General features: G+C 30.0%; 1 protein-coding gene across 1 annotated transcript; it reads left to right on the forward strand.

Moving 5' to 3' along the window:
• Positions 1-5,153: 5,153 nt before the first annotated feature.
• LOC112500694 (classical arabinogalactan protein 7-like) lies at positions 5,154-5,721 on the forward strand. The gene has a single exon (XM_025104250.1). The coding sequence runs from the start codon at positions 5,178-5,180 to the stop codon at positions 5,586-5,588; it is 411 nt and encodes a 136-aa protein (XP_024960018.1). The 5' UTR covers positions 5,154-5,177; the 3' UTR covers positions 5,589-5,721.
• Positions 5,722-22,218: the final 16,497 nt, after the last annotated feature.

The raw sequence follows: 22,218 nt of genomic DNA on the forward strand, positions 1-22,218 counted from the left end.
TTATGATTTTGAACCAATTACAAAGTTTGATATAATGAAAGATTGATATATAAGACTTATTAATTAATTATATATATATATATATATATATATATATTAAAAGAACAACCAATAATGATAAGGTGGATTAATATATCAAATGTAATATTGATTCTTATTAATTTGATATATAAATATAATCATCGATTCATTTAGCTAACTTCAGTAATTTTAAAAAAGATTATTATCACCATGCAACGCATGGTGTCAAACACTAGTTTTAAGTATGATAGGAACCACAATAATTTTCACAAGGTCATTACATAAATATGTAGAAAATGGATCTTGTTTGATGGATATATTGCAAGTGAGCCCATGGTTTCATGTAGCCCAATGTTGGTTTTTTAAGTCTTTAGTTTTTATTGCGTAAATAAATTCTGTTTATTATCAGTTTAAAGAAATTCATAGTTTATTTGTTTAACTATACATGATTATTTTGTAGAGACTTCATAATATAAGACTTATTCAATAAGCTTATAGGTGGTGCTTTATACAGAAACCCAAGTTTTTCCAGACCTGTTCCTCCCAATTAAAAAGCACGTTCATTTCATTTATGAAAAACACTCCCAAACAAAACCATTCACAATCTATACATACAACTTTATTCATATAAAAATTAATGGAAAACCAATCAAACAACACTCAACACTACTTGATTTTAAGGTAATAATATATACATTTTCTACAAAAATAAATGTTTGCATTTATGGGTGAGAGACTTTTTCCTCTAGTTCGAACTTAAAAGTAAAAATTAATTAATTTTTCTTAGAATATAAGTCATTAATCTTTTAAGAGTTCATAACTTTATCACATCGGTTTTCGTTTCTGTCACATTAATTTTTTCTTCCTACACATTTTATAAATCTTTCACCACCAATTATGAACCAGTCCATATTAAATTATAATTGTTTTGTATTAACTAATGGAGTTTATTGTATTATTTAATTGTTTTGGGGTTCACCTTTTTTTCAAGAATAAGATTCATCTGAATGGACCGATTCCATATCACATGGGTATGGACTGGTTTGACTCAATGGGGGTCTAAAAAACAAAGGGATCCATGGACCTGATCTTGGGCACTACTGTGGATGCTCTGAAAACAGAAGTCATTGTAACTGCATTATCGGGAATCAAGAACAAGCATATCAAAAACGTTTGCTCCCTCTCACTCGACTTTTAAAAATGTTAGTTTTAGGAATGCATGCATTTCTACCACATGAGTTCGAGGGGCTTACAAGTTGACGACATCATCCGGGAATAATGATAATGTGGTCTCAGTAGTCATAATGATGCGAACAAAAGATGCTTACCGCACTTTTTCCAATTTCGAGTATATGTCTTCAAGTTGTAGGTGGTGACGATGAATTGCAAATCTCGAAGAACCCAAGGGCATCATCTAGGTAAATACGATGATGCTTAAGTTAGTCGTACTAAAAATTCAATCTAATCGTGCATTCATAAATTTCGACAATTGGCCGGGGCACACCACAAACATTTAATTAGCATAATATTAAATAAAATACAAGTCAAATTAATAAAAGAATATTTTTTTTTGTAAGGGTGTCCGGGCCAAAGCCCGACTAATCCCCCACGATTTTGGAGGCTAAGCATGGCCCCACTTAAATGTCGCCAACACTCCCCTCCCAGGGCTCGAACTCGGGTTCATGACTATGTCATGCCCAAACCTTTACTACTAGGTTGGAAGGTCTTTGACAATTAATAAAAGAATATAATGTCATTAATAATTACCAAGATAACCAATTGATGATATAAAATCAAAACGCTAAAATTTTATGCATACAAAGAATCTTCTTTCATTTATGTACAAACTCAGTGACACCTACATATAATCAAAATTAGCAAGATGATGGAACATATTGAAAAGTCGTTAGGTATACAATATAAAAATAATTATTTCCATTTAATAAATCCTAACAATTGATAATCTATATTATATTATAAAACATTTGACAAAAACTCTTAAAAATAATTTTTTTATACATGAAGTACTGTTTATTGATGCATATTACTTAAAATTCAATATTACAAGTAAATTGTGCATAAGTACAACTTATTAAAGCTCAATGTTTGAGCCTAAATTAAATTATAATTAAAAAACTACACAAAAAATAAGAAATTTTAAATAGTTAATTTGATATTAATATCGATATATTTTTGTCAAAATTTTATGATATTTTCAAATTTATATTTTATTTAAAAATAAAAACATTATCACATTTTCAAAATCACATAAAATCATATTATAACATCGACTGAGATAAAAAAATAAAACAAAATATTAAAATCAAGATGTATCTCGCTGCATTACGCAAGTACCATTCTATAAACTTAAAAAACAAATCTATTTGCAACAAATCGTAGTTTAAATTATCATTTTTTTAATTAACAAACCCTAATATTTAATAATAAAAACTTAATTATAAATAATTAAATAAGTAACTATACTGTTTTTTAATAATTAATAAATAATAGATTTAAAAAATAAAAAATACATTTAAATTGACTCTTTCCAATAGGTAGAGAAGGGATGGGGGCAAGGCATAAAAAGAGTTTCTATAAAGGGGTAATTTGGTTATTAATTTTATTATTATATAATATTTATAATTTCAAAGAATTAGTAGATTTGTTTCGCTCAATATGGTAATGGGCTTGGGTTATAAACTTATAATCTATAATCTGATGATCGAGTCGATTCTATGATTATAAGTTCATTTCATACCGGAATAAATAGGGTTAAACAAGATTATATGAAAATGTCAATATAAAAGGGTACTTTGGTTATTTTGTTATTATTTCTTTATAATTCTAAAACTACGTTCTTCAAACAAACCTGTAGAGTATAAATCATCGAGAGATTCCACTCTAATTCCTGTCAAGTGTCAATCGAATGTATAGTTAAACTTCATTGAATTTCATTACAACTCGTTTAAATTTCAATTTTTTTGATGATTCCAATTCCACCGTATTTCATTCGTAGAAACTTGAGCGATGGACTAAGTCTTACTGTTTTCAAACCCGATTTCGTTCCAATTACTTTTCAAACCCTAGAACACTTCCATAATTATGCTAAAAAATTGTTTAATTGTCTATCTTCATTAATTAATTATACATTTAACACTTGGTCTAACTTTAGCATTGACGTAATACGTTATCTTCACTTGGTTCTAGTGTTACTTAAATGGTTAGGTATGTCCCAGTTCAACTTTGCTCGAGTTCGTAACGTATTTTATTTATTGATTTTGATTCTAATCGTCAAATAAATGCTTTTGTTTTGAACTTCTAATTGTAATAAAATACATTTAAATTTCAAAGAAATTTCAATAATCTTATTAAAACATACGATAAATGATATATATAAATAAAAATGAGGTAAAAGTCACAAGAGCAGAAGAATATAAAGGGAAACATTCGTCGCCTTTCGCAAGTCGTTGTCATATTTGTTAGGCGAATACTTGCAAGAAAGTTAAGGCCGATCTGATATTTCTTCTCTCTAAAAAAATATTAAAGTATTTTATTCGACATTTAATTTTATAGAACAATTGACTAATTAAAGGCTTAATGTATCGTTTATTATACAAACAAATAGAAAGAAAAACTTATAAAACCTTGAATTTAAATCAAATTCTTATTATGTAAAATATGTAGTTTCTTTACATAACATATGTTTAAATAGACGAAGAATCATGTGAGAATAGAAGTTAAAGATGAAAAACGTAAGAAATGATCTAGATCCTTAATCACTTTTAATCCCACATCACCCCATGAATTGCGCTTATCATGAGAATTGATCTGGTTTATCCCGATGTATCACATTAGTGTTGATCCTCAATTAAGATCCGTCGGGAGGGGGGGAGGATCATTTTTTACCCTTATCACCATACATTTCATTCTCTCTCGAACTCAACATTGTTATAATATATATATATATATATATATAGTTTGTTTCAAATACAACCCATCACATTTGTACAACCAATGCAACCCAATATATTGAGATATTTATGAAAATGATGATAGTTCATTTATTATGATTTGAATATTTATGGAAGATGAATATGGTTCATTAATTATGATCGATACCTTATATTAAGAAATAATAAAAACTTCTATGATATCATATATTAATCAAATGAAATGTACGGTTGAGATTGAGTTGTATTGGTTGTACAAATGTCAAAGGTTGTATAATAACCAACCCCTCTCTCTCTCTCTCTCCTTTCACCAACTCTATATACTTCGTCTCTATACGCATTCTTTTTATTTTTATTTTTTTTATATGTTTTAATATATATATCTATACGCATTCTTGTTTTTTTATTTTATTTTATATGTTTTAATATATATATATATATATATATATATATAATAATAATAAAAAATAAAAAAACAAGAATGCGTATAGATATATATATTAAAACATATAAAATAAAAATAAAAAAACAAGAATGCGTATAGAGACGAAGTATATAGAGTTGGTGAAAGGTTTAACGCGGAAGCCAGGGTGTAAGAGACGTTGAGGGATACCTTCTCAAATTTAAACAATTTCAAATCCAACTCATTTAACTTTTCCAAATAATGCCAAACTCATTGGACCAAGACATCTTACCCACCCAAGGCTATCTTCGTAACTTCACATTTACATTTACATTTCATTTTTATTTTCAAATTTCCTTAATTCAAATATTTCATTAAGCATAAAAAGATGGTTACCCTACCCTTCCTTCCATTATAAAAAATCAAAATTAATATCGATTTCATTACGTTTAATTCAACGTTAAAAATGCATCTTTATCTACTAATTTACTTTTCTTCTCGTATTTTATCATACAGACACATTTTTTATTTTTTTAAATACATGATTTCATTATGATTTTTTTAGAGAAAATGATTTCTATTTTAACATTTCCATTTTATTCATATCATGACTGGTTTAATCCAAATAATTGATTGCATATGATTTATGTATTAATTGAGGAATCTTACACTCATATATTTCATTATAATCCCCCCCCTCTCTCTATATATATCTATATATTCTACGTCTCTACAGTCTCTCCAACAATCATCAAGAACCTTAACCCTCCCTCTCTTTCTCTCTCTAAACTCAAGACATCAAGATGGCTTCTTCCACAATTTTCAAATGCTTCATGTTAATGGCGGTCTTCACCACCTCATGCATCGCACAACCTCCCACCGCCACCCCAACTGTCTCACCCACCGCCACCCCTACGCCTTCCCCCGTCCTCACGCCACCATCTCCTTCCCCTACACCCGTCCCTGCTCCGGCTCCTGCCCCCACCGTTCCTTCTCCATCTCCATCTCCATCTTCATCTCCATCTCCCACACCGGCACCTTCTTCTCCTTCCCCTAACGCAGATTCCCCATCAAGCTCTCCTTCACCAGGTCCCACCACCGGACCACCGGCTGATATTCCTCCGAGTGGCACCTTCGCCGATGGGTGGGTCAACAGAGCCGTCATCGTTGGCACTGCAGTCGCCGGATCATTCCTTGCTGTCACTTTGATGTGAAGATGAACACATGTTTGTATAATTAAATATATATAGGGTCAACATTCGTTTTTCTTCCTTTTTTGTCTGGTACTTCTACGGATTATCATTTTTATATGTTACCTGTTAATTCTATATACTGCTTTTTTTTTTCCATTGGTCGGTAATTGTTTAAGGGGCCGTTTACCGAACGCTTACTCGGGTAAGCACTTACCAAGTTACGTTACCTTACCGGATGAATATGGTAAGGACCAAGAATCTTATCCAATAAGAGCGAAACAAGGATCGAAAGTCTTACCCGGTAAGTGAGAGTGACAACTCTTATCACGATTAGTGCTTACCGAGTAAATTGTTGCATACACTATTGTTTTTATGGACTAAAATCTTACCCGGTAAGTAAGCAATAATGTTGAATTTCACGGGTAAGCACTTACCAGGTAAGTGATCATGTAAACGGCCCCTAACTCTATTTTTGATTCCCAACTTAAATTGATGCATCTTTTTATTGGGATGGATATTACACCCCTTGCTTTCTTTTACCAAATTTTATCGGGTAAGTATTTATTGATAAAATTCATCACATTATTTTATTCTATGAAATAATATTTTTGGTCATCAAAATGGATTGATGACAAACGTTTATAACCAATAAGCACTTACCGTAAGAGACATCACCATCACTTAACGAGTAAAACTCTTGATCCTTCATCTTACCTGGTAAGATATTTAGTTCTAAACGCTTACCAAGGTACATGTTTAGTAGACGACACTTAACTTGAGGCCAGGTTAAATATATATATATGTTCTAAATTTCGTTTAAAACAACATTGGTATAAGGTTCGATGCTTACTTTTAACAAAATTACAAGTGTTAAGAGTTACATTTTAGCCTCGGTTTTTAGAAGTTTGTTCTTACATTAACACTTACATTTTTCCAATAGTAAATTACAATTCAACGTTAGTTTCAACATATTTACAACATCAATTTCTTGGTTTAAGCCGTTTATTACGTATTGTAATTCATGGTTTGCAGTTCATGTTTAAGAAATCGTGACATTTTAGCCATATTGGTCCTAGAGCATTCATGATACAAATTAACTCACGACGAATCAACTAGAATTTGTTAGAGTTTTATTGTAGCGACAATGGGGTAGAAAGTCAACAAGATGGTGATAATTTCAAAGGATGAGTCTTTTTTTATTTTATTTGCTTGATAAGTAAAAATCAGATAAAGTCATCTACATCGATCGGGTGAGTTTCTTGCATGCATTTAAATTTTGATACATGTGTTTTGTAAAACGCTAGTTATGCATTTACGGTGTTACAAGTGTCTATATTATATATTGTATCGTGCTTGTACAGTTGTTTATGCAAATTGATAACATAAATAAAATGTTTACTTATACGAAAATATACATGGTATTTGATTGTCTTCGCTCTTAAGGCATGAGTTTTTATAACCGGTGTTTGTGTGTCAAAGATAGTTGTCACAAACCAGATGACAACAATATTAACTTAGCGTTTCAAAGGCATTGGATTTTGATGTCTGGTTACAAATAGTGTTACGGGTTAAACCATTTTCAAGAAAATGACTAAATTCTATATATGACTACGGCTACCATTTAGATTTCTGACTTTTTGCAAAAAGCTACGAAAATGAGGATACCCGACATCAAGTGCAGGAATTGTTGTCGAAGGGGCGGGAGAGTCTCATTCCGTGTTCAACGCATGCAAAACTTAGCTCAAAAGGAGGCAACTGGAGCGTGTAGATAGGCTTTGAAGCAGGGCCACAAATATTTCAAAACTTTTGAAGACGGGATGGAAAGACTTTCGTATGACTTTAGTTCTGCCATAAATAAAATATATATAAACAAGGGCGGATGGTGGCCCATAAAAGAAGTGGTCCAATTTGTTTCTTTTGTTGCACAAACTGATTGGCTTGCTATAAAAATATATTGGATTGCAGTCTCTTAAATTTTTATGTCGTTTTAACAAAATAAAATTGTTTAACTGGAAAAAAAACCCTAATTAAGTGCTTGGTTGGGATATCAGGGATAAAGCAAGTTTTGAAATCCAGATTTAACAGGTTAAGCAACGGGCTCGAACACGAAGTTCTTAGATATGGAAGTCGTAACCTCAAGTATGAGCTACATGTTGGTTCATAAAACTCAAATATACTATAAAATTACAAATTTGCAATCAATACTATTTAGTAAATGATGAGTTCCCTGCTAGACCCAAAACTAATACAGTTTTAAATTTATTTTAACTCGATAAACATCAAATATCATACTTTTGGGATACAAGGGTATCAAAATAAAACCACCATAAAAGTAATGGTATTTGCAGTCTGATTTGAATGGTTTAACTCTTAACCACAAATAAAGGTTTACGATTTTTTTTTATTAACCTGGATATCCAACCCGTTATGCGAGGCGACTAATCTTAGAGCGACCACCTATCTTGCAGATAGCCCGAAGTCACCGCATTTGAACCTTCGTGGCCACAATGAGATTTTTATTCCTCCTTGTATTTGAACCTGAGACCTCCTGGTACTTTTGATCTTTGGAGTTAAGCTCAAACCAATCAGACACCACCCTTATGGTTGGTTTACGAAATTTTCTAAACCGAGGAGTTTGGCAACCAGATACCTGATCACAAAAATGTGGTATGTTCTGATCAGTTTAAATGGTTTTACCTGAAAATATATAATATCTATTTTCTTTGATTAAATTTTACCAATATATGATTATTAAAAAGATACTATACTAACTATAAAAGAAATATATTTACTTCAATAAAGAAAAACATAGAATGCTCTTGGTTGAGATTTCACCACAAAACTTGTCCAAATGGAGATGGATTATGGTATTCTTGTCATAAGGCTATTGGCCAGGAGAGGACCTGTTTGTGTTTCTGGCCAATTTCAAAAGTTGGAACCCAAGTGTTAAAAGTTACATTTTAGCCACAGTTTTTAGAAATTTATTCCTATATTAGTATGTGAACTAAAGGTTTTAGAGATGGGCAGCTTAACCCCCTGGCTAAATGAAGTAATTCAAATATTAATCCAAGAATAGTTTTCAGCCTTGTGAAAGAAAATTATGATATTTTAGACACTTTCCTTGCGGTAAATTGCAATTTAATATTTGTTTTACCATATATATATATATATAAAGAGAGAAAGAGAGAGAGATGTGAGTTATTATGCAACCCCTTACATTTGTACAACCAATTCAACTCAATCTCAACCGTCCATTTAATTTGATGAGTATGTGGTTTCATAAAACTTTTGATTGTTTCATAATATAAAGTATTGATCATAATTAATGAATTCTAGTCATCTTCTATAAATATTCAAATCATTCTAAATGAACTATCATCATTTTCATAAATATCTCAATTGATTGGGTTGCATTGGTTGTACAAGTGAACATAGTTGCATTTAATGAAAGTGAGAAATGAATAAAAGAGTTTATACGCAATCGAGTTAAAGCTGAAAAAAATGTCAGTTGGGGGTGAAAAGTATAAAGTTGGATAAGATATAGAAGTCAGGAGGCAGAATGTCATTTTCTCAAAGTTCTGAGACAATGTCAGATGTCAACAAGTTCAAACCAGAGGAACCTGTTTTGTAAATTTAACAGATCTGCAATTGTTCATATTTGAAAACGACAAACGATCTTGAAAGGCTTTTATTGGCTTGTTTAGTCAACGAAAAAGCCACAAATTTACAGGTTTAAGTAGTTGAGACTTCTCTGTACATTTTTCATTCAAGAAGATAGACTTTTCACGGAGAATCGAGAGTGAAACCGGAGCTCGAAAGTCTCATCCGAAATCTTTGTTTATCGACGATTTGAGATAAAATACCCAACCAAATTTCAATTTATTTATATAGTTAGCTTCGTTTTTAAGTTCTCTATCAAATCTTAATAGCCTTATTATGTCTCAGATTTTAGTGTTGAAGATTCAATTTTGAGTTTTTAACGGATTTTCGAGTGGTTAGAAAGCTGAAAATTTAAATGACAAAATGGGACTCAATAATTGATGTTTTTTGTTCCTATGATTGAGGAAAATCATTTTCTAGAGTTTTTGCAAAATGAATCGTCAAAACGACATAAAAAACGAGGCCAAACAGCTGTTTTTCGGGCCGCCATCACTATTGGACCAGCTGGTCGACGTGCTGGGCTCCGGCTGGTGTTGTGGGATGCATACCAAATGCGCCAAAATCAGTTACAATGTTGGGCCATATGTTGTTGGAATCGTTTGTTTTATCAATGTTGGGCCACTATCTCTAATTATTTAAACGAGGCCCAATTTATTTATTTTTAGAATCTAATTAGTTTATGAAGTTATTTATTCAAATGATGGATTTTAAGCGTTATTTTGGTTAAATATTACAGAGACGCCTTAACGTGGGATAAATGATTCCTTTAATAATTAAAAGGATAAGGCGATGTTAAGAGTTATTATCAAGTGTAACACTTTAAATATTTATTAAAGTGTTTCGATGATTAATAATGTGATTAAAGCGTCGTAAATTGAGTTAAGTATTTATTGGGACAGTTTAATTTCAAAAAGAGGATTCATAAGATTATAAGATTGTAAGATGATTATTTTGACGTTTAGGGACATTATCGAGATTTAGACTTGGGATTTGTCTAAAGCTAGTTGATGTTGACTAAGTTGACCAAGTGCTGACTTTTACCTCGTTTGACCCAGAAGAATGTTAACAATAAGATGAAATGAAGATATCTGAGATATTAAGAGACCCGGTTTTGGTGTTTGGCTTTAGGTCGGATCGAGTTTGACCATAGTTGACTTTATTGACTTTTGGAGGAATTAAACCATTAATTGGAAATCATGATTTGAAATAAGTAGGTGATTGGTCAAGAGCTATGAGTAACCGATCTACATATAATCATGTGAGTTTTCATGAGACTTACAATGAGATGCATACCTATATACAAATTTATTTTCGAGCGTTCTATGATTTGTATGGGGATGTGTACGTATGATTGATGCTTCAGTTTACATACATGATATAATATATTTTACATGTATGTTATTTTATGCTCAGTTGTATGTTATGTGTTTATTTTGTTTTTCAAATAACTCTCACATGCTATTTCATATTAAAGTGTTATGATCAGTTTTAACGGACGGACATTTGACTAGTAAGTTACACGTCCAGTGGCACGTCTTCGTAATGGATGTCCAGACAGGTGTAAGTCGGACAACCTAGGGAAGGCGAATGACTAAATGACTTATACCCGACAAACAGTTTCTGAGATATCTTTTCATTCCGTGTTCCATGTTCTTAGAAAACACATACTATTTAGTGTAGAGTTTACAAGTTGAATATGTATGATGTAAAATGATTTTATCCATGCAAACGAAGAACTCGCTGAGCTTAATAAGCTAACTATAATATGCATATCCAGAACAGAAGGTTTCAGATTGAATAAAGGAAAAAAGGCACACACAGAGATTTTCCTTATCCATTTAAGTTCAATATTTATTTATGTTCATACATCTATGATAAATAAATTTTGTAACTCAATCCTAGGACGGGTTAGCATTTAAGTTACATATTTATTCTTTTTAAAGTCTTCCGCTGTAAAAGACCTAACAATTTCAATTTAGCCGTCATTTCTGGAGTATTTATATTTCTCATGGTAAATGAGGGTGTTACATGGACCATTGATCACTTTTAATCCTTAGACAACTCATGACTTGCATTTTAAAAGAGAATTGATCTGGTTATTCTCTTCAATTAAACTTAATCCCAAAATGAAGATCTTTTTTTACCTTTCTCACCATAACATTAATTTTTTTCAATTAAACTTGAACCCAATCTATATATGAAATTGTGGGGGGGGGGGGGGGGGGAAGGATAGTGATCCATAATAGAGATGGTCCATTTTGTTTATTTTTATTGCACAATTTGATTGGTCCATTATAGAATTTTGTTAATTTTTTATTTAATTTTTATCTAATCTGAGTGGTCTAACTATTTTTATGATTATGGATGGTTTATTAAATACTTACATAATAAGCGTTTATCGATAGGATTCAATACAATCACCTATCAAATGTAGTTGTAAATGGTCAGAATGAAACAAATACATACTAACGAGCATCCGGATTATCAGTAATTTAATGAGAATTTGTCATGCTAAATTAATTCAACTCTCTTTTCGAGGTGGAAAAACTTTTCTAAACGAAGACTCATACTTACTTTTGATTAAAACAAATAATTCCCCTGATCTACGTCCTAACTGTATTCATGTTAGAACCGTATTCCACCACAATAAAAAAGCATTTATAGGACGCCAAAAAAAATAAAATGTCCCAATAGACTGCTTATAAGACTTAATTTATAGGATAAAAAATAAAGCGTCTTATCTAAAAGAGTTGTAATAAGTTTATAAGACGCTTTTGGATGTCTTGACAAGCTTTTAGAGCATTTTTAATATAGTATGTCACATTAACAATTTTATAGGACACTATTTGAAAAAACATCCTATAAAAAACAAGTGTCTTATAAAAAGATGGGTTTATAGGACACGTTCAACAATGTGTCATATAAAATTGATAATGTGACGCTTTGTGTTTAGAAGTGTCATAAAAAAATCTTCCAAGACATGAAAAATCGTCTTATAAACTTATTACAATGCATTTAGATATGACATTATTTTTTTGATCCTATAAAACATTCTATTAAAACACTCAAAAATTGGATTTTGGTGACGTTCTATAAATCCAATTTCGTTATAGTTTTCGTTGATCAATTTAGTCTCAAGTTATGATCAAATAGTTGTTGGTATCAAAATATACCAAACTAACTACACACTTTTTTATTAAAAAAACCTTTTAATCAAACACTAACTTTCAAGAATAAATAACTTAAATTCAATATTTATTGTAAAAATAATTGATGAATACTAAATTCTTGATCCAAAGTGATAATTACCCAACTAAACCATAATAAATCTAAAACATAAAAAATAAATAGTACACTAGAAAATAGGGAATCTACATTTAATCTATATCTATACCATTTTCAAAGTATATATAATAAAGTCTTAAAAACAACCCAAAATACATGCATAAGATACTGGTTTATCATATACACTTTAACTACAAGTTAATCAGCATGATGTGAAATGCATTATTTTTCCTGAATTTAGGGTTCCGATGCACATTTTAGATCACTGGATTTCTATCATATTGAGAAACTTCATTAAATCCTTTATCTTCTACACATTCCAAGGAGACAAATCCTACTGACAAGGAAAGAATGGCGTTTCCTAAGAATGCATTATTTTTTCTGGGTTCGTCCAACATCTCCCTTTTTCTTGCAAACAAAACGGGTAACGAATTTGCTACTAAATATGATGTATAAAAATGGTCATCCACGTGAGTCTATAAACATCGTACAATACCAATAAAACATATTTTAACTCTATCCAATCAGTTTGACTTTTAAATACGATTCATATTATTTGACATGTTTTTGTAGCAGCGTTTGCCCCACATTTAATAGTTGTTTGTTGTGCTTTGCTGTTTGTTTTTCTGGCTGTCTGTTCATTTTAATCATTAAAGGTTTCAAACTTTTCTTGTGATTGTCCCCTTTTTATAAATAGTTAAATACAAGGTCCCAGTTGGTTGGATGGATGGTGAAACCTCAAGAGAGAAGTGGATGCGCAAATAGAAGTGTTATAAAAGACAGTTCGATCGCTTTTAGTAATAGTTTGCAATTGCGTGCGTAGCCCAAGCACAAGCACTTTTGCCCTCCAACCATTTCATTGTACATGACTTTGAGACTTATGGAAAAGCATAAAAAAAATGCAATGACATCGGACTCCAACATCATATAATCAAAAGAGCACGCTTTTAACACGTTTTACTTATCATAAGACATACATTTAGTTATGAAACGTGCCCCTAAGTCAGAACTGTGTTTTATTCGTAAAAAATGTAAATGAATTCTTTTTTACATTTTCATATTTGACATCCCATTGTAACGAAAAAGTCTTTACACAATATATGAACCATCAGGTATTTCAAAGATATCTTGCAAAACTTTGATATTTAAAAACTGAATGTATCTTGATAGATTCCTTACATCCCACCGCATTACATGGACACATAATTAATATAATCTAAAACATGTTGAATAACCCTACACAAGAAAATACAAAAATCAGATTATAGTAATAAGCAAGAAATAGAATAAAACTAAATATAGGAATATTAAATGAAATAAAATAAAGAGGCCGTTTACTAAACGCTTACTTGGCAAGTGATTACCGAATAAATTTTCTTATCGGATGAACATGACAGGGCCAATAATCTTACCGGGTAAGAGTAATGAGAAAGATGGAAAATCTAACCCGGTAAGTGAAGATTACGACTCTTACCCAGGTAAGCGCTTATCCGATAAATTCAATACGTTTTGATGTACTAAAATCTCACTACTAAAAAATCTGGTTTTTCCGACGGATTTTGCCGTCAGAAAAACCCCTGCCGCTAAATGCAATTTCCGACGGATTTGTATTTTCCGATGGAAAAATCCGTCGGAAATCCATCGAACAATTTCATAATATGTTATCCATTACCCGGGTAAATTAGTAGGAATATAAAATGAGATTAGAGTTACCGACGAAAATCCGTTGGTAAACTTTTTCTATTTTCTTCCAAAATAATAAGCAGTTTTTATTTCAAAAATAAAAATAATATTTTCCGACGGAAATTCCGTCGGTAAATATATTTTAAAACCTTTTTTTAAATTTAAAATATGAAAATGTTTTTTATTTTTAATGGACGGAAAATATTTACCGGAAAATCTGTAGGAAAATCCGCCAGGATTTTTTTAAATAAAACTTATATCTAATTATTTACCGACGGATTTTCCGCCAAAAATCCGTTGGAAATTTAGCTGGTAGAGGAAAAAAAACCAAAATATAAAATCCTAAAAATATAAAGATCATGTAATTAAATACAAATATACAATACACAAATATGTCATAAATACCTAATATGATTATCCGGACGAAATAATATACATATATAAATTCGATTGATGACGCTAGTTCATAAATACACTATATCAAATCTATTGCGACGGGATCAGCGGAAACTGTTGAGATTGCGGTGGGGATTTGTGGGGGTTCTGTGGTGGATATGAATAAACGTTGACTTTGTTTGGCATTTTTGGGATCCGTCAAAAATCTGTCGGGAATATTTCCGACGGAATTTCCACCAGAAAAATCCATCGGTGATACCCTTTTTTAGTAGTGTCTTACTCATTAAAATAAATTATAATGTTAACTTCTATAAGTAAGCACTTATCGGATAAACATTTAGATAAACAACTCCTATATAAAAGAAAATATAGAAATACTCAAAGGCTTCATACGTATAATGTTTGATGTTGGTTCCGTCCACGACATCATCTCCTTTATGTCATTTGTACAAGACACAAGATAAGGAAATAAAACGGGAAAAAAGTATTATGTGAAGAAGAAAAAAAGGGCAAAATGCGTTTAAAAATCACGTAATATATTCATGATTTTTATTTTTTAACGAATTATTTTTTAAAAGACAAAATATATTTTAATGTAGTGAAATTTGGTTTAATTTCTATTTAATGTAACGAAGTATATTTTTTTCTCAATTAAAATAACATGTTTCTTAGCCAACCAAGTTGGTAACTTGAGGCTACATTCTCCTGCAAAATACTATTGACCAAGTGAGGAATTCATGCCACTCGAGTTAGGGACGGACTTATAGTGGTGTCAATGTATTATTTCTCCGTCGAAGGGTAAAAAAATTTAGGTTCGTGAAAGGTGCAATCGTATTAATTTGTTGTGTGTCACCTTATGTATTTTGAAATTACAATGTGAACAAGCTCTCTTTGGTACCAAAGGGCCTTTGACTTAGTGGTATGTGAGTCATTGGCTTCCTAGGAGGTCAAGGGTTCAAACCTCACCAAAGGTAAGGAGAGTGTGTGAGTTTATTTGCTGTATATAAATATTATATACTTCAAAAAAAGAGTTTTCTTTGGTAGAGTTGGTTTGCAAGGCTTTTATTCCACCCCAAACCCGAGCTCAAATCCTGTTAGTGTCGTTTTCTTAATCAAATGATGTCACAGTTTGAAAATTTTTCCCCTACATTTGTTTCTTATAATCAAATGGTGCCATCATTTGAAACTTTTTTTCCTATATTTGTTTCTTATAGTCAAATGGTGTAATCGTTTGAAACAATTTATGGATCCGTTCCTTACTCGAGTTCTGACATATTGCTTTTATTTTTTTTTTACTTTATTGTCGTCTTTGTTACTGAGAAAAATATGAAAGATGGGATGGTGGTCAGTGGGTAAGTTTGTTTTTATTTTTTCATAATTTTTTTAACTTTTATGTTTTTTAATTTTAGTATATAACATAATATAAATTTTATCATTCACTTTTCGATTATTCCTTAAATGCGACAAATTATGGTACTCTAGTTTTAATGTGAACTAGAAGGGTACTTGCACAATGCAACGAGATACATCTCGATTTTAATGTTTCGTTTTATTTATTTTTGTCTTGGTCGATGTTATAATATGATTTTACGTGGTTTTGAGAAAACGATAACATTTTATTTTGAATAAAATATAAATATGAAGATATCATAAAAAAATGAAAAAAAAATATAGATATTAGTACAAGCTAACTATTTAAAATTTCTCATTTTTTTTTAAAATTTCTTTAATTCATTTTTTATATTTTTGGTTTAATAATATAATTTTTTATAAATATAATAATTAAATATTTTATTATATTTTAGATAAATGAGATGTTTATCCTCTATTTGATTAGATTTATCTGCAGTTAGTTACACGAATTCAAACATGAAGCTTTAGTAAGTTTTACTTACGCTCAATTTACTTGTAATCTTGAATTTTAAGTAATATGCATCAATAAACAATATTTCATGCATAAAAAATGGTTTTTAAGAGTTTTTGTCAAATAGTTTATAATATAGTATAGATTATAATGACAAGTAATATTCGTTTTTGAAAAAATGACGTCACCTCAAAAACCACAAATTAAATTATAAAGTTTTACTAAATATAAAAAATTTAAGAGTAAATTACACTTTTCATCCCTATGTTTTGTTAAAAGTTTGCGATTTTCGTCTTTTTTTTTATATATTATGATTTTTATCTCTATAGTGTATATATCATTGTCATTTTCGTTCTTATAAATTTATTATTGTTTCAGTTCTTGTGCTTTAAAATTCTTTACTATGTTAATCCTTTGTACTTAAAAATGTAAGAATTAATTCAGGGACGAAAGTAGGAATATATTACAAATTATAAGAATGAAAATCGTAGTTTCTAAACCACAGGAACGAAAATAATTTTTTTTAACAAATTATATAGAGAAAAATATAATTTACTCTAAAAATAATTATTAAATACAATTTTTTAAATAAAAATTGGTCGCATTAAAAAAAAACTATAAGGGTACTCCCGCAATGCATCAAGATATATCTTCACTTTGATGTTTTGTTTTATTTTTTTTGTTTTTGCTGATATAATACGGTTTATGTGGTTTTGAGAAAAATAATGTTTTTACTTTCAAATAAAAATAAATTTGAATATATCATAAAATTTTGAAAAAATATATCGATATTAATACCAAATTAAATATTTAAAAGTTTTTATTTTTTGTACAATTTCTTTAATTGATTTTTTTTATTATAATTCAATTTAGGTCAAATAGTGAAGTAATTTATTTTTGACTTAAAATTTTTATAAAGATAATGATTCTGTTAGAACTGAATAATTATTCTAATAATATTTGAATTTTTTATATTTAAAATGAAATATTTATTCTGTATTTGATTAGGTTTATCTACAGTTAGTTATACGAATTCAAAAATAGAGCTTTAATAAACTATATTTATGTATAATTTACTTGCAATCTTAAATTTTAAGTAATATGCATTAATARACAGTATTTCATACATAAAAAATATTTTTTTAGAGTTTTTGTCAAATACTTTATAATATAGTATAGATTCTGAAAAGATAGGTTTTAATGAGAGAATTAAATAAGTTATGGGTGGTAGATTCTATAAAAAAACAGAAAGAAATAGAAAGAAAAGAAGAAATTGGCAGCCGCTGATTTTTGAGAAGATAAAAGAGGTTTTTTTCAACCCTAAAAAATATTCATATTTAAATAAAATTTCTCTAAAACACCCTTTAGATTGTAGTTGTTTAAAATTGCCCCTCTTGATTATTTTGGTCCACATTTAACCCATCGATTTACTCATTTTCATATTTCTTAGCTCGTTTCAATATTCATTCGTTATCCGTATCCATATTTCAACACAAACTACCTATCAAAGCTTAAGAAAGCCACAAAAATGCAAAGATAATTTCTTCAATTGAATGATCAGACAAAAATCAACCATAAATTAATTACAATATGTATAGACAACTAAATACGATACAAGAATGCGATGCTTAGTTCACCTAGCATGGAAAGAAGCCGAGTCGTGCTAGTAATATCGTGAGCGTGAACAGAGGTTATCAAGAGTTAGCTTGGGAACATGCCATGTCCTTACCCTTAGTTGGAAGCTAAGCCRAAGCTAAGCTTGTAGGCTTGTAGAGAAAGTTGTTGTGTAGGTATACCATCAATCCATGTTCATGAACAGTCTCTTTCGAACATCTGATTCACCTGAGGTCGGACACTTCACTTCAAGCTTAACCCTTCGTCTATGATCGGCTTGCTTTCTCGGTATCTTGAGTCTAAACTCTTTTAGCCGGCTAACTAATAGATAGAGATATAACTCAGTAAACATGGGAATCACTTCGGCTTAAACACGGCTATGCTTCGCTCTTTTTAACTATCGCTAGCCTGTGAAATCTCTAATCAAAACAAAACCCTAAATTGAAATCAAAGCTTGGAAACAAAAAATTCTGTTTGTGTGAAGAACAAACAAATGATCCTTAACAGGCCCTGTTTCCTGTTTTCAGATGCAATTCATTTTCTTTTTGGTGGTTTTCATCATTAAGATGTTAGTAAATGCAACATGTTATTAATATATAGCTACAAACAAATGTGTATGTATACATGAATATGAATATTGGGAGGGGAGAATTGAACGAAGGGAAGATGGTCTTGAGAATGAGTACCAGCTTGCATTTCATGGCCATGTGAGGCTGTGGCCTATATCCTGTTTGGGTATAACAGATTTTAAATAAGTGATCTGTTATCAAGATTGTTGTTCTTGTTAGTGGGTTTTCTTCTTGGCCTACTTTATCTATTATCAAGATTATTCTCGTGGGTTTGTTGAAATAAGTGATCTTGACCAGAATGGCTCGAAAGAACCTATGGATTGGTATGAACAAATGGAACCTTGGAGATTCCAAGGAGAAAATGTGTTCCTTATGGTTTTATCTGATGATGATCCTTAAGCTGAGTTGCTTCAAAAATAGTCCGGTTATATATGTAATTTGATGGCCGCCCGACTGCTACTAATAAGCAATATTGAATGGAATGTGAATCCTTAATCACCATGTCCTTGCCATAGTCTGAAACCACATATTGATGAACTCGGTAGTAGCAGAAGATTTTGAAAGCTTGATTAAGCTGTCAATTTCCATGAGAAATTAGCTGTTTGAATAGGATATGGTGTACACATTGTGCAAACTTCAAGTTAAAATGAGGTAACTGTGTTAGGTATGGTCACTGCCACTTTTTGAGTTAAAATCTTTTTGGACTTTTTGTGCAAACTTCAAGTTTATTTATGGAAATTAAACACATGATGTTGAGCTCTCAAATTTTTTTGGACTTTATTTTGCATCTGGTTTTATATGGACTTTATATGCACATCTTGAATGTTAATCTAAAATCTTTTTGGTGTAACTTCTTGTTTGTTTTGTTTGAGATCATTGACTGCTTCTATTTGATGGCAAAACACCAGATTTGATATGCATTTTGTCTGATTTTGATTAGTCTGTGTGTGTGATCCGATTTGTCTAGTTCAATCTCATATTTTATTACACAAGATAGATTTTTGTCTCTTTTAAATGGGTACTCAATTCAACCAACAGGTCTTAAATAGAAATCTTCATAACCTTCACAAAGTTCTTTACAAAACCCGCAATGAATCTTTACTGGATGTGATTTTTTTTTCTTGTATGCTAATTAGTGATGGACGAGAAAACCCATAAACAGTTTTATTGATTCAGATTTCAGACGTTTGTTAATTTACAAAAACAAACAGTATGACTGATTCAGATTTCAGACTTCAGCACCACCTTTTATAAATCAGACTTCAACATGTTTTAAAAAAACAAACGCAACCTAAAACAAATTTTAGAAATCTAGTTTTCATTATTTGAGACGAAATAGAAGAAAATGATATTTTTTTATAGAAAGTGAAAGCAAAGTCGAAATGAAGGCAAAAACATGACGTAAGGCATTACGACCATATTTTGTCTATGTTTGCACTTGGATGCAATGAGACATGAATATAAAACATCCACAACATTAATTGATTTTTAGACATCTAAATTTATGATTTTTTAAAAAAAATACTTTTTTATTATATATATATATATATATAGAGAGAGAGAGAGAGAGAGAGAAGAGGTTTACTTTGCAAACCACGTTATTTGTACAAACATTATAAACCTTATTCAATCATTCATCATTTTTCATTTTGTTCATTTTCTTTTTGTAATTATGATAGTTGATTAATTATTTTTATTGTGAAGGGTGTTAATCATGAATCTTATCATCTTCATTATATTAATTTTAGAGAAATACATGAAACAGTTTTATTAAAATTTCATAAGTATTGTATGAAATAATTTCATAACCATATATGAAACAACTTTATAAAAAAAATATTATATGAAACAATTTCATAAGATTAAACATTTTCATGAAAATTTTTCATAAGATTAAGCATTGAAATTGACGGATAAAGATGGTTTACACGATTTGTACAAATAAGAGTGGTTTGCATTTGATCGCTCACATATATATATATATATATATATATATATATATATATATATATATATATATAAACTTGCAAAAAACTTTTTGGCTCGTGGGTCTCACTTTTTCAAAGAAAATTTTAGATGAAAAAGTTGATCAATTATTGTCTTTGTTTTTATAATCAGATAAACATCGTGTTTGATATTTTATGAATCTTGAATACAATGTAAAAAAAGGGTCATCGATAAGGATGAATTTTTTTGTAATATATTGGCTTTATCATGAGAAAATACATAATGGATCTAAGAGTAAGAATCCCTACCACGATAGGGGGTTGGTGTGAGCCCGAAACTTGCGATGTCCCGTCGGCGTTAATTTACCAATCGATCTTTTTCCAGTTGTGAGAATTCAAGAAATAATAATAATTCATATAAAATAGTTTTTTCGATTAATTCTAACGCAAAATCAATCAGTAATGACTTCTAAATTAATATTGTCTATTACATAGCATCACTAATTTTTTTCATTGTCAAAAACATCATGTAGTTATACCTTTAATATATAGATTGACATCATTTAAGGTCACAATGTTAATTACTCATATTAACACTATGTAAATCCATAGAGTCAAAAGAGTTTTAACGATGGAATATCAAGGTTTTTTAGGCAAATAGTTTTAGACTTTGAAACTAGATAAAAAAAACTTAGAGAAACAATAAACAATATCATAAAATGAACGACGAATTAACTTTTTACACATTATTTTTTTCCAAAATAATATAATACATGTTTGGGTCTTTAATATTGATATGAATCTTTTTGTCCTATCACATATTAAAAGAAATTGAGTCTCTTCTATTTACTATTTTTTTTTACTACTACTGTATACTGAAAAAAAAGTTTGGACCCCTAATTTCTTGTGGGTCCTGGGCGTAAGCCTGACCCACCCTTCTTGAGGACGGCCATGTGGGGGCTGTGTGGTTGGTTTTTATTAAGTCATGTATAAATAAAGTTGTCTGTCTATGTGAGGTTTTTCATTGGGAAGACTTTCGTCGGTGAAGTTTTTCATAGATGGACGAAACATGTTAAAAAAAACTTGGTTTTCTGCATAAAATTCCCTCCTAAAGCTTACTGGATAAACCATCTACTATATTATTAAGTCACTACTAAACAATTGTCTATACTATCTTATAAAACATTTGGCTAAAACTATTAAAAACTCTTAAAACTCTTAAACTCGTTCATCCATAAACGATTTCATCTCTATCCAATTTCATCTCATATATGAATTCGTGTAACTAACTGCAGATAAACACAATCAAATACATGATAAACATCTCATTTTAAATATAAAAAATCTAAAATATAATTAGTATAATCATTAAATTCTAATAGAATTCTTAATTATTATCTTTATAAAATTTTTAATATGAAACCAAAAATAGTTTTATTATTAAACTTAAAATTAAATTATATATATAAAAAATTATATTCTATATTATAAATCATTTGACAAAAACTCTTAAAAACTACTTTTTATGCGTAAAGTATTGTTTATTAATACATATTACTTAAAACTCAAGATTACAAGTAAATTGTGCGTACGTACAATTTATTAAAACTCCATATCTGAATTAGTGTAACTAA

Source organism: Cynara cardunculus (assembly GCF_001531365.2).
Source record: "Cynara cardunculus var. scolymus isolate 2C chromosome LG 1, CcrdV1, whole genome shotgun sequence".
NCBI lineage: Eukaryota > Viridiplantae > Streptophyta > Magnoliopsida > Asterales > Asteraceae > Cynara > Cynara cardunculus.

Coding starts and splice junctions, on each gene's coding strand:
- LOC112500694 (XM_025104250.1), top strand. CDS start 5,178: ATGGCTTCTTCCACAATTTTCAAATGCTTCATGTTAATGGCGGTCTTC.